Consider the following 14,555-nt stretch of genomic DNA (forward strand, 5'->3'; position numbering starts at 1 on the left):
CATCGTTTATTCACCCTGCAATGCAATGTTAATGAATGCCGGGAATGAATGATAAAACTTGTAAAGTATGGAGAAATGCATTGATTGCTAATTGATAATTAAAGAATGTACGATTAGGGATTATATATTTTGTGTACCTACTCAATTATTTTAACCCAGCAATTAAGCGACCTGTTTTGTTTTGAATGCGCTGGAGCTGGGTGATTTGAGTTTCAGTGATGCAAGTCTAGTATGACAATTACATAAAAAAAGTATACACCTAAGTTACATAACTTAGGAAAGGCCATTGTTTTGTTATGAAATTACCTCATTGCCATAAGTTTATCATAGAGCGTTAAGTAGTTGAAGGCAATCAGTAACACGTCAATATTTAGCATGCTAATCAGTCCATCTGGTTGGTCATCAAGTGACCTTTCATCCATTGATACAGTAGCCATTGCTATAGAGGGATAAAAAAACCGATATTTCATATCAAGTTTATCAGATTTTGTTATTGCTTATTATGGAAGGTACGATCTTTCCCAGAGTCGAAAGATCCATGACATGTGTTGTTTCATATGCATTTGCGACCTGTGATTTGCGTCATACGCATTTGCGACCTGTGATTTGCGTTAAATTAGATCATCCCAAATATGGAACTTGACATACTGCTCTTTCTAGTCACGCACTTGTTTTCTTCGACAACGAGCGAGATATAACCCAGATCTTGTGACCCAAATCTCGTCAGAAAAATGTTGTGACCCCCAGCATAATACAAATGATGTTGCTTACCAAATACGGAATTAATGTGATGTGTGTGTTGCACACCGTCATCATCCCTATATCTTCGTGTTAAAAATTGCCGTGATAGTACGATGAATCCTCACGTTTTTCAACAACTACGCATGGTGATTTTATTCGAGATAGGCCGTGCAACTCAGGCTAAGCATACAATTTGAGATTTTGAGCGCCTGCCACACTGTTTCTATTCTATGTTTTACGATTTTCGCATGATCAATATATGGCTGGCCGTAACCGCCACAACGTGGAGCTGCTACGCGTAGCTTACTTTTCGCTTCGCGGAGCTAAATTGACCAATCATGTTAGATCTTTTCATTATGCGGAGCCAGTGGATGCATCCTCGTTCCAGAGAGAGAAAACTCTTGCCAAAATGAATGTTTACTATGGGGATTTTAAATGAATCGATTGTAAATAAACCACGACCAGTTGTACAGGATCAATACCATTGTTTGATTAGTGTATAGTCAATGTTACCTTGCATGCATGTGTCATGTGTGTGGCGTGTTTGTTTGTTTGTTTGTCTACTGTGTCAGGCCAGGATCACTGACACCCACGGTACTGATACTCTCATACTATCACGGTGATCATATTGTTGAATGTTGTTGACTTTAAAATAATCATGATGCAGTCATGTCTGCAGTAGAACTCACCACGACCTTTGAAGGACTTAAACCCTATTAAAAGCTATTAAACCAAGATAACACTCAATGAAAACGGCTCAACTATGTTACATCAGATCTTCTCTGGTTAAATACACACTGCACTTGTGTCTGTTTTACCTGTGCAATGAGCAATGAGCTGGTATTATAGTTTCAGTTGGGTGAACGATTATAAAGCGAACGCAAGGTAACAATACTGTGGGCTTTTGTTTACGAAATGAGACAATAGTCTGCTTATTGTTAACAAGCGTTCTTGAAAATGAGAAGCTTAATGACTTAACACGGTTTAGAAATAATTTCTTCATATTTTTTGGTACAAAAGTACCAATATTTCCAAACACCTAAATTAGCTAAAAATTTAGGACATGTTGCAAAACTATATTTTCTAGAATTTCAGAGAATACTTTAAATATTGGCCGGTTATTTTTTATACAGTAGTGACGTCAACTAGGCAATGGCCTATACTTCTAACATACACTATTTGCAGAGGTCACGCGTCAATGGTATATACTACTAGTATATAAAGTAAATCCGAACTGGTTTGCAGTTTGCTGAAGGTCGAATTCCGCAGGGACACCGCGCAAGTTATACAAATTAGCTCCCGGCGATACACTGCAGATCGCAGAACTGTGTGCATAGTTTACCACCACTCTGCCTAGCTATATAGTTATGTACAATACTGTATGAGTTTCTTATGAGTGCATGTCCATCTTAATAATAAGTCAGTTCGTACTTTTCATAAACTACTTTTTGAATCATAACTTTCGTGACCGAGGATATCTTGCAACTACGTGACGCTCGTCTGGCAAATTCTTAATGAATAAATTCGCTTCACGTAATGAGTAAGTCGTACTTAATTAGTCAGTTTTACCTCCGAGTAATAAAAAACTCTAACATGATCATGATTGGTCAATTTGGCCCACGGAGCAAAAAGTCAGCTACGCGTAGCAGCTCCACGTTGTGGCGGTTGCGGCCTACCATATCAGTATCCCATATGATATTTCTATTGCAAGAAAATTTTATTTGTTGTCAGGTTTTATCTTAAATACACTAACTGGAAATTAAATACACTAATTAGTGAGGACCGGTATTTTGCTGTGGATATGTTTAACTGCAATTTGCGGGTAAAAATTTGAAATCCTGAGTAAAAATTTTGATCATATTCAACTCTTTGAGAAAAAATTGATATAAAAGAATGCATGTAAAATCCAGCTGCAATACAATGTACATTATTGACACACTATCACTCTCTTTATTTACGGCAATAATAGAATATCGATTTCAATCGAATTGAATACGATGCTCAGTTTTGAGTTTGTAGTTGACTACTAAGCGACCTAAGCGATCGATTGCTAGCCAATCAGATAGAACTCCTTTTCTTGCGTTCATTGATATACTAGTCGCCCGTCGCTCACCAACGGAGTATTAAATTTATATTTATCGAATAGGAAGTCGACACTGTGTGTTGCTTATTAGCTTTGTATTGATACAAAGATGCAAAAAGTACAGGCAAATATTTCAGTGCTACGGCGTTCTGTGTGTGATTTATGTGAAGGTCCACCACTGGGTGGCGACAGTTTGATGGAAAGCCCTGAATACCCAGTCTACAGGCGTGATTAGGTGAAGTTCACACTCAAATATAAGTAAATTCATATAAAACGTTATAAAATGTGTTCATATTAACTTTTATATAAGCCGACATTTAAATGTTATTAATATGTGTATGTGTATGTGTATGTGTATGTGTTACTGTTTCTTTATCGAGCAATATAATAATTGCAGGCTAACAGTTGTCTCAGGGTTTTTAGCCTGGCTTGAGCATTTTGTTTGAGCCTGGTCCCACCAGGACCCTAGCGCGTCTCCACACGGAGCGACCGTTTAAACAAACAAATAAACAACCATATATACATGTATCAACATATGATCCAGAAAACTTTGAAAACAGTCATAATAGTTAGGTGAAAAAGTTCGATGTGGTGACCACTCTCTGGCTAGTAAGGTTTGACCATTGATTCGACTTCTATGGACCATTTAGAAACAAAATAGCCACCATGTCCCTCGCGAAAATCCCGGCATTTTTCGCTAGAGGCCAAAATCCAAAATGGCCGCCGCCACCATTTTGAAAATTTAAGTTTGAACCAGAGCACCTACAATCATGCACAAAGACACTTTTTCGGATATGTCGAGTACAAGGATTCCGATTCTGACAGTAGTTTGACATTACGGCATCATTTTCACCCAGAAATCCAAGATGGTGGCCGGCACCATCTTGAAAAATTTAGTTTTGAACAAGAGGACCTAAAATCGTGTACAAAGACACTTTTTTGGATAAGTCGACCACAAGGATTTCAAATTTGACATTACTTTGACATTACGAACTCATATTTACCCAGAAATCCAAGATGGTGGCCGCCGGCGCCATCTTGAAAAAAATAAGTTTTGAACCAGATTACCTAAAATCGTGTACAAAGACCCTTTTTCTGCTAAGTCGACCCCAAGAAATCCGAATCTGATATTAATTTTACGTTACAACATAATTTTTGCCCAGAAATCCAAGATGGCCCCCATTTGGTAGAGCGTAAATGTGATTTTTGAATGAGAGCAGAAGCATAAGTGTTTCATTTCCGCCTTATCTGGGGTTCATGTCTCTTAAATAGGGTTTAAACTGCCTTATCTTGGGTTTACATCCCTTATCTAGGGATAAGACGCTTTACCTGTGGTTCAAACGGCCTTATCCTGGGTTTACGTTCCTCACCTGTGGCTAAGATGCCTTAACCTTAGCATATCGCAGTCTAAACCCAGATAAGGCATATAAACCCCAGATAATGCGCCGTAACCCCAGATAAGGGACGTAGACCACTGATAAAGCAGTCCAAACCCAAATAAGGCGCTTTAACCCTAAATGAGGAACATAAACCTAAGATAAGGCATCTAAACCCCACATAAGGTGCCTTAACTATAGATAAGGGTCGTTAACCCCAGATAAGGGTCGTAAACCTCAGATAAGACATCTAAACCCAAGATAAGGCGCCTTATTTGGGGTTAAGGACTGGTTTATCTGAGGTCTACGTCCCTTATCTGGGGTTACGGCGCCTTATCTTTTTTTTTCAAGATGGCGCCGGCGGCCACCATCTTGGATTTCTGGGTAAATATGAGTAATGTCAAATTTGAAATCCTTGTGGTCGACTTATCCAAAAAAGTGTCTTTGTACACGATTTTAGGTCCTCTTGTTCAAAACTAAATTTTTCAAGTTGGGGGCGGCCACCATCTTGGATTTCTGGGTGAAAATGATGTCGTAATGTCAAACTAATGTCAGAATCGGAATCCTTGTACTCGACATATCCGAAAAAGTGTCTTTGTGCATGATTATAGGTGCTCTGGTTCAAAACTTAAATTTTCAAAATGGTGGTGGCGGCCATTATGGATTTTGACCTCTAGCGAAAAACGCCGGGATTTTCGCGAGGGACATGGTGGCTATTTTTTTTCTAAATGGTCCATAGAAGTCGATTCAATCATCAAACCTTACTAGCCAGAGAGTGGTCACCACATCGAACTTTTTCACCTAACTATAATAATAGCATATAGTTACATAATTAGCTGTAATTATCACCAGTTCCATTTTTCAAAATGGATTAAATTGCATATTTGATTTGGATTATTTGTTTTTGATTTTTACTGTCTAAATATTTTATTGAAAAATAACACTTTGATGTTTGGCAAAAGTTCATTCTACAAATCATATACTTTAAAAACTTGCTTAATTTATTGTTGTTAATGAGTTATGTACATTTTACAAAAGTGTTGTTGTTTCAGTCCTCTTTATAACATAATTCAAGAACCACAGGACCTATAAAAGCATTTCTGTGATATTTGAATTCTTCTACACGCTCGCAAGGAAATGAGCAATGCAATTTTTGCCGAAGCTCACTACCATTCGCAAGATGTTGTGAACTACCAAATCGCAACACTTTAAAATAGTGTATTACCTTAAACGTGTCTGTTGTGCTTATTTATTTGAGTGCTAACAAAATCTATTTAAAACCAAACCGAGACTACCAAACGTATACGGAATTGTCATTGCCCCCAATCGTGCTTTATTTTCGTAAATTTGAAGTAACACAATTGATGATCTTAACGCATACAAAACACACTTACCAGATCATAGAATTTCCCCGGGGGGTCACTCCCATTGTGGCCTGTACACCATCCGCGATAATCAACTTTTGAAAAGCACCCTAAACAAGGATTTAACCCTTGGCTAAAACAATACCCTAAACAGGGATTTTATTTCTTGCATCAAATTTCATACCCTAAATTTCGTTTCCGCGTATTAGCAATTGCAATTTTGCTACCCTTTTTTCCAATATTTCATGTTTTTGACACCCTAAACGCGTTACGCGCGTATCGTGCTTACCCACGAAAAACTACCCTTTTTACGCGTTTTCATTATCGCGGATAGTGTACAGGCCACAATGGGAGTGACCCCCCCGGGAGAATTTCCTCAACTTTTTTCTTACAAAATGGCGGCCCTAGAAATATTTACAATAAAAGTAATACACCTTCTGGTTTGTACGGCTGTAAAGTACACATGCAATGCATGACTAGTTAATCACAAACAATATGTCAAGTTCAAGGTGACGGACATGATATAGACTTTACTGATATATGAAGTGTGCACCTCTATAGCTCGGTGCACCTTTAATTTAAAGTAGCAATATATTTAGGCGCTGTGAAATAATTATGAACCATCCCGGTGGGTAAAATTTCCAAATGGCATGCCAAAAATCACTTGCCCCCCCCACTCTCGTTCCGCTTACCTCCATTTCGGCCTGCCAAAAAATATTTGCCCCCCCCCTTTACACATGCCAACATTTTTAGATCCCAATTTGTTAACCTTTAATGGTCTAAATACATGTGCGAGTGCAGCGAGCAGGAAAATGTGCATATTTAAACGTTTCCGTACTGTTTTCGTAAGCCTTTTGCAATTACTTCAAATTGACAATTTGCTCGCTTGCGTTCTTTTGCTTTAGTTTATTCCCTCCCTCCCGGATGTACTTAGTGGCTCTACAAAGAGGTATGTGATTTAAATCAAAATACAATCCAGAATCAATGGTTAAATTAAATTAAGAAAAACAAAATCAGCGAAGTAGCATAGTGCGGCAGACAAAAAAAACTATAAACAACATGCTGAAAATTGATCTAACAATCACGCTCGTCAAATAAAATACGTATTCAAAAGAAATATGATATTTTCATAATGAATAACTCTATCGAAAATACCTTCATGGCCATTTCATTACTGAGCATTTGTAATAATAATATCCTTTCATTTTACGTACTGCCGACAAAGACACCGGCATGGTATTGCAAGATATTGAGGTAATTGAAAATATTAAGTTAATCTATTTATATTGAAGGTCCAATTGTTATCTAAACTACCTTTTAATAAGTTGCAATGTACGAGAGTTCAGTGGTGAGACGTGCCAGGATACTGACTGTACTAACAACTGACATGTTATATTCGTTGGGAGATATGTGAGTTCTTTGGGTGAATAAATTGGCCAATTGGCCTAAGGAAATGCAAGAAGCCTTTTAAAAGTGTATGTTAATAGCTTTTGCATCTTTCACAAAGAACAGAGACGTAATGTTCTGATAGAGCAGCCTTTCGCGAAAAGCCTTTTTTGTATCATTTACTTTACTGGTGTTTTGACGGTGAAAGCTCGCACTACAATAAAAGTATTAATGGAATTTTAATCGAGTATGAAGTTACTGAATTCATGTAAGTTACGCAGCTGAAGTAGTGAAAATGTTGAAAGACTACCGTATTTTGGTAAAAACAAGCATATTATCTTGGCTATTATTTTTACAGTATCACGTGTCCCTTTAAAACCTCGTGCCCCTCGAGTAATAATCCTTTTCAGCACCCGGGCTCCCCCTTCCCACAAGCTCGTCTCCGCTGGTTGGTCACCGATATTCTACATTACTGAGCATTTGTAATATTAATATCCTTTCATTTTACGTACTGCCGACAGTTACTTTTTCCTCCAAAAATAGCCCCTTGTGTAAGAGGTATGTATGTATTTTCCATTTTGGTTAGATTTCCCGCCTTTATTATTCTCCTATCTCGCCAACGGTGACTCTCTCTATCACACGGTGCACAAAAGATGAAGACAAGTCAGACAAGGAGAATTGTGGGTTTAGTGTGTTCTTTTCCATGATCAAGCAGACGGCTGTAAGTATTTTTTGTTATTGTTATTTCGGGAACAGGGCATCATAGTTTCCATAAAATTTGATTCTGCCTGAACACGAAAATTTACATTATGTAGTGTTTTATATCAATGTAATTCCGTAAATATAAGGTAAGTTAAAATTATTTATTGAGAGATCGGTTGAAATCTCTGTGTATCTTGTATAAATCGTGCTGTGAAATCATTAATATTGTGTATACTCTAACTGTAATTCAAATGCTCTGTTTATAAGTAAAAACGTGCGACGCAACCTATTTAATCACGTGTTTATGTCACGACTGAACACAAATCTTGATTACAGCAGATGTTCTGTTAATATAAAACCTTAATTTATCCTATGAACTACTGTGTGCATTTGATTTTTGTTTACATGCAGAACTAGATATGAAGAGCTTATTTCCAAAGTCCACAAACACATGTTTCTGATTTACCTGTGCGATATTGCAATGGATTGTGATGGGATAGGTATTATAATTTCAGTTGGATGCACCATTACTAAGCAAACAGTGGATGGATACACAGTAACAATAATGTGTGAGAGGCCTTTGTTTCCTAAATGAGAACAATATTCTGCATATTGTTATGCAGCATTGTTATGGTAAATGATAGCTTGTGGATGGTACAACTCATTGTTGCTAATGTCAAACTTGTGATTGTATAACGCCAGTAAAATGAGACACATGGGGTTGTGTACGGTGCGTTTTGATTTTGTTAGTAACATTGGGAGAGCAATGTTGAATATGAATTATGCTAGCCCACTACATACTGAACCGATTATTACTAAACCTAATTGATTCATCAAATAATCATGTGAAAATGTGTGATATATTAATTGTAATAGGAGTAAGAATGACACAAAATGAGTGATCAATTGATCATTTTATCGAAAATAAAGACTTTTTAAGGGTTTAAAGAGATCACAAAAAGCAAGTAATTAAAAAAAAAAAAACTTGCAAAATGATAATAATCTAAAAATCGACAACTTTTAAATTGGTCAAAACCAATTGACGAAACTGTCAGCAAGGAAATAGTATGTTTCTTCAATTGGTTTTCAAATTAAACACTTAACACTTAATTTTGGGCTGGGTGTGGATGGTTGCAATTTTATTTATTTTACAGACACTATTTTTCTTCAGCAAAGCATCTTCTACTTAATTCGTTATCTTTTGCTATGTTTTTTCGACTGCAACCCCCACGTTCCCCCTGTGTTCCCCAGGAGTAAAGCCCAATGTCGTCGTAGTATACCAACTCAATATCGGCAGATCTAATGATCGGATATGTATTCAGATCAACAGAAAAGCGTATAGGCCTACATAAAGATGTGATTTTGACGTTCTTAATCCGAGGCAGTGTGATTAATACATCACATAACAGCCCCAACCAGAGGCTGTTGTTCTCATTACATTGTCGTGATTGATCGACTACAAAGTTTTCAAGCGTGGCATGATAACGTAGCGACAATAAACTACTGCCATCATAATTTCCAGACCCCAATTCTAATGATTTGAGTTTCTTAAGATGAGTTCCAATAAGAGTAACTACTGATAACGTCACTGATAGTCCTTCCAGTTCCAGTGTTTCCAAATTTAATAATTCAGGTATCATTTTTTCAATCGATTCACTTGAACAACCTGCATATATTATAGCCAAATGTTTCAAATGTGACCAGTGCCTGATACTGTACAATAGTTTGTCAGCGGTATTAATAAAGGAGGATCTTACCAATCTGAAAGACGTTAACGATATCAAAGATCCTATTGAAGAAGATGGAAAGTCACTACTACGACATTTGGTTCTAGAGTCAAATAATTCGAACACATGTAAACTTGTCATTCCTGCAAGTACCTTCATCACTTGTGAGGTTATTGGGATATTGCGTAGTGTTAACTTTCGCAAATGAGAACATTTTTCCAAACATGATATAAGTCGTTCGCATCGTAAACCTTTATATACATTTCGTACACCCCAAGGATAATTTATACCCAAACTTTGAAGTTTTGGTGGAAGATAAAGTTTTTCGTGAAGATCTTTAGTTTCCACGAAGTCAAGTGTGCGTAACCGAGGACAGTTCAAACGCAGAAACGTCATAATTTTCTCGCTTACTACTGTCAGATAAATTTCTTCCAGACTTGCACCCGCATAGAGATTCAGGAAATTTAACTCATCCCATTCGTTCGTCGGGAATTGCCACTCATTTCCAAATTCTTGATATACAAAACGTGTCTTGTTGTCTTTTGATACAAAGCGCCTGTAACGCCTTGCAGATTCGTTGACTTTTCTGATTGGACCTTTGTCGTTGAAATTGATGACAGTCCAGGATTGATGACTTTTGAGAATATGACACCATCGTTTATTCACCCTGCAATGCAATGTTAATGATTGGTCAACCTTCATGTATATATTTACCTGTTATAATGGAGAAAAGCATAAATTGCCAAGTCTGTAAGATTACTGATTATATATATGTACCTGCCCACAATGCCAAATATTAAGCGAGCTGGTTTGTTTCAATTGCGTTGGAGTTGGGTGATTTGATTACCGGTGATGCCAGTCTAGTAGGATAATTGCATAAAAGAGCATAATAAAGTTTGCTCACTTTGAAATAAGAAGTGAAGTACGCAGTAAATTACGCAGTTTCGGCGCGCCGTAATGTCAAGAGGAATTAACACGCTACTTGCCGCACACAAATGCATGAGCGTCTTAATACGCGACTCACGATACGCTTACGCAAAATATGCGTACTTTACTTCGTAGTTCAAAGTGGACAACCCGTAGGCCTACATAACTGTTTGCAATGCTATTGTTTTGTTATAAAATTACCTCATTGCCATGAGTTTATCATAGAGTGATAAGTAGTTGAAGATAATCAGTAACACGTCAATATTCAGCATGCTAATCAGTCCTTCTGGTTGGTCATCAAGTGACATTTCATCCATTGATACAGTAGCCATTACTATAGAATAAATATAGAGGGGAAAATACGATATTGTATTCTGGTTGATCAGATTTGGTTATTGCTTCCATATATGGAAGGTGCGTTCCAGGCCATCATCGTGTCAAAAGATCCATGACATGTGTTATTTCGTACACAGTTGTGAACTGTGATTTGCATTGAAGTAGATCATCCTAAAAATCAAATTATGTTTACTTTAGCATACTACTCTTTCAAAACATGGCGTGACTCACATCATAATACATAACAAATGATGCTACTTATGAAAACAATGTGATGTATGGGCCTGTTTATTTGCGTAGAGTATTTTTTTTGCCTGGGACGAGGCTGTGATACACACATTTTATTTTGCTGGATTTGAATCCATAAAACCCAGCAAATTTGCTGCTTTCTGTCAGAATTTTAAGTTCTACAGGTACTTAATTGACTTTGGTTATATTAATTTAACATCAGTGCTGTTGGCGCGGCACAGATATGGCATTTTAACTGATTTAATTTTAAGCTTACTCATGTTTAAGCTTACTCCATGTACAAGGTTGTTGAATTCCTCAACCTTGGACAAAACATCCTTAAAGGTAGGATTTGACTGCAAATGAACTAACTGAGCGATTGAATGTGTATTCTAGTCTACAATCATCTCCACACAATAACTTTGGTTTCTTCTAGAATCAGCATAATACCCATTTCAACATGAATCTTCTGGCTAGTGTTTTGCTGTTTAGTGCCAAGTGATCAGCTTGGCAATGGAACTCAAAGCGATGATCAAGTGTATCAATATACTGCACATGGCGTTACTACTACTGTCATCAGTAGACCCAACAAACCTATCGTTGAGGGGCAACTTGTTGGCAGAAGAATAAGACTTTACTCTAACTCTACTGTGAGGTTCCGATATCGCCTGTTGATTGCGAGCGATGTTAACCCCAACCCTGGTCCCCAAACTCGCACCGTTCCATTATCCGATGATGTACTAACAAAGAGAACTTTCAAAAATGTGTGCACTTCTTGTGGTAAAGGCATAACAAGTCGTAGCAAGGCCATCAGTTGCGACTCCTGTTATAAATGGACACATAGCCGCTGTACTAGAGTCATGAGCGACTGCTGTTCTTTTCAAATGCTACCGTTTTACAAGTGCGTAGATGGTGAGTTTGTCTTTGCACCAGATGTGGAGTTTGACGACATGACATGTGCTATAGACTTGCCTCCCATTTCTGATATTGCCTCAACAACAAAGGATTGCACTTTACTCATCTGAACATTAGATCTCTTTATCACAAACTATCTGAAATTAAAATCATATTGGAAAAATCCAATATAGCAGTTGTTTCGTTTTCTGAAACCTGGCTCGACCATACAATAACTGACTCTGAAATTAAACTCGAAGGTTATAACTTAATTCGCAAAGATCGTAACCGTGCGGGAGGGGGTTGTATATATGTTAAGTCAGAGATTGCCTTTAATGCTCGTGATGATCTCAATGTTGAGGGTCTGGAAGGAGTCTGGATAGATATTTTACTTCCCAAATTTAAACCTATTTTAATAGGTTGTATCTACAGACCTCCTGATCAAAAAGATTTTGTTGCTCATTTAGACCATTATTCTCCCGATGTGTATATCTCAGGAAACCTACATTTTAGGGGATACCAATTTCAATCTTCTGGTTCCTCCTTTAAATTCTAAAACGAAAAAATACCTTCACGCCTGTAAGTCTTCTGGTTTTAACCAACTCATCATTGAGGTTACCAGGGTTGGTCTTACACGAGCTGGAACGCTTTCATCAACCCTGATCGATCACATTCTTTGTAGTGACAACACAAAGGTATGTCAAAGTGGGGTAATACCCATTGGTCTAAGTGATCACTTCCTAATTTATTGTACGAGGAAGGCTGTGAAGTGTATTTTTTCTAGCCACAATACCGTTAATTTAAGATCAATGAAAAATTATAACGTTGAAACATACACTGACCTTCTTGATAGCTGCGATTGGTCCTCGGTCCTTACTTCCAACTGTGTCACCACAGCCTGGTCCAATTTCAGTACAACATTGATTGGCATAATTGACACGGTTGCACCTAGAAAAACGGTTCGTATTAAACAACGCACAGAACCGTGGATGACGTCCAGCATTATTGACAAAATTAGGACCAGGGACCATATTAGTCAGCTTATCAAGACAGGGAATTTGAATGTTTCATACAGTGACTATGCTACTTTAAGAAATTCAATTCAAAATGATATTAAAAAGGCGAAGTCCAATTATTTTGCAAGTAAGCTCGACGAGAACATGGGAGAACCAAAAAAGCTTTGGAAATACTTAAAAGATCTGGGTTATAGCACAAAATCTCATTCTAAAGCCAAAATAGTTCTCAATGTTGATGGTGAAATTCAATCAGATACCCTCGCCGCGTGTAACCATGTGAACAAATTTTTCACCACTGTGGCCAATGACTTGACTGATAAAGTGAGAAATGACTTTGGAGTGAGGTCGGATTCTTTTGAGAGTTTTTACTCAAGCAAAGGTGTGTCTGGGTCGCTTTTGAATTGAGGGATGTTGACGAAGAGTTTATTTATGACCAGTTATGCAGCCTTAATATTAATAAAGCTGTTGGTCTGGATGACATTGCACCTCGATTTTTGAAAGATGGTGCAAAACAACTCAGCCCAATAATTACCCACATTGTTAACCTCTCCATCGAATCCCGTACCGTGCCTCAAGACCTAAAACTTGCCAAGGTCATTCCTCTCTTTAAAAAGAACAGCCGTCTGGAAATGGCCAACTACCGTCCTGTCAGCCTTCTTAGCACGTTTTCTAAAATTCTTGAGAAAAGTATTTATGTACAATTGGTACACTATTTGAGCTCTAATAATTTAATTTACCAATATCAATCTGGCTTTCGCCGTGGCTTTTCAACTGAAACATGTTTAATTTTTTTAACAGACTACATTAGGACTCAACTCGATCTTGGCAATTATGTTGGCATGCTTCTTTTAGATGTCAGAAAAGCATTTGACAGTGTCAACCATGATGTTTTGTGTTATAAGCTAGAGGCTATGGGAATCAAATCTGCTTGGTTCAAATCTTATCTATCTAACAGGCAGCAACTTGTCAGCAGTATCGATGGCATACAATCCGATCTTATGCAACTCTCCTGCGGAGTTCCGCAGGGGAGCTTGCTTGGTCCCCTGCTATATTTATCTTATAGCAATGACATGGTTACATCCGTGAAAAACAAGTTGCTCCTGTATGCTGATGATAGTGTGATCATTTCTTCCAATAAGAACCCAGATGTGGTTGCACATGAACTAAGCATGGATTTGAGTTCCTGTAACAACTGGCTTATTAACAATAAATTATCATTACATGTTGGTAAAACCGAGCTCATTTTATTTGGTTCGCACAGAAAATTTAAAAAAGTTTCTGATTTCCACATCTCATACAATGGTCATACAATTAATCCTGTCCCATTCATAAAATACCTTGGTGTCACACTAGACCAACATCTATCTGGGGAAGTTATGGTTGATTCTCTTGTTAAGAAAGCTATTGGCAGGTTCAAATTTTTATATAGACACACACAATATATATTTCAACCAAAAGCTTCGAAAAAATCTCTGCTCTGCATTATTGCAGTGTCATTTAGATTATTGTAGCACCTCCTGGTTTACTGGTTTATCAAAGGAAAGTCAACGTAAGCTTTAAATCACTCAAAACAAAATGGTTCGTTTTATTTTGAACTTATCCTCGAGAGATCATATTGGTCAAATCAATTTGGACACTGTCAAACTGCTTGATACCCAAAACAGGGCTAGACAATTAAGGCTAAATCACATGTTTAATATCTTTCACTCACTGGCCCCGTCTTATCTTGATCAATTCTTTACAAAAATATCTCATGTTCATAATTATACCACTAA

General features: G+C 37.4%; 1 protein-coding gene and 1 long non-coding RNA gene across 2 annotated transcripts; both read right to left on the reverse strand.

Moving 5' to 3' along the window:
- On the reverse strand, window positions 1–5,611 carry LOC140162107 (uncharacterized). Its single transcript, XR_011860192.1, has 3 exons — window positions 5,595–5,611; window positions 307–439; window positions 1–15 (listed from the first exon to the last, which is right to left on the reverse strand). It is a non-coding gene; the product is annotated as an uncharacterized lncRNA (long non-coding RNA).
- Window positions 5,612–8,776: 3,165 nt separating this feature from the next.
- On the reverse strand, window positions 8,777–12,869 carry LOC140162108 (uncharacterized). Its single transcript, XM_072185387.1, has 3 exons — window positions 12,607–12,869; window positions 10,508–10,640; window positions 8,777–10,046 (listed from the first exon to the last, which is right to left on the reverse strand). The coding sequence occupies exons 2-3, from the start codon at window positions 10,636–10,638 to the stop codon at window positions 8,810–8,812; spliced, it is 1,368 nt and encodes a 455-aa protein (XP_072041488.1). The 5' UTR covers window positions 10,639–10,640; window positions 12,607–12,869; the 3' UTR covers window positions 8,777–8,809.
- Between the last annotated feature and the right edge of the window lie 1,686 nt (window positions 12,870–14,555).

Source organism: Amphiura filiformis, chromosome 10, assembly GCF_039555335.1.
Source record: "Amphiura filiformis chromosome 10, Afil_fr2py, whole genome shotgun sequence".
Classification (NCBI taxonomy): domain Eukaryota; kingdom Metazoa; phylum Echinodermata; class Ophiuroidea; order Amphilepidida; family Amphiuridae; genus Amphiura; species Amphiura filiformis.

Excerpts from the sequence above, each read along its gene's own strand:
- LOC140162108 (XM_072185387.1), bottom strand. The coding sequence starts at position 10,638 with ATGGCTACTGTATCAATGGATGAAATGTCACTTGATGACCAACCAGAA. Across the intron at positions 10,047-10,507 it reads GATAAACTCATGGCAATGAG|GGTGAATAAACGATGGTGTC; the intron begins GTAATTTTATAA and ends ATTGCATTGCAG.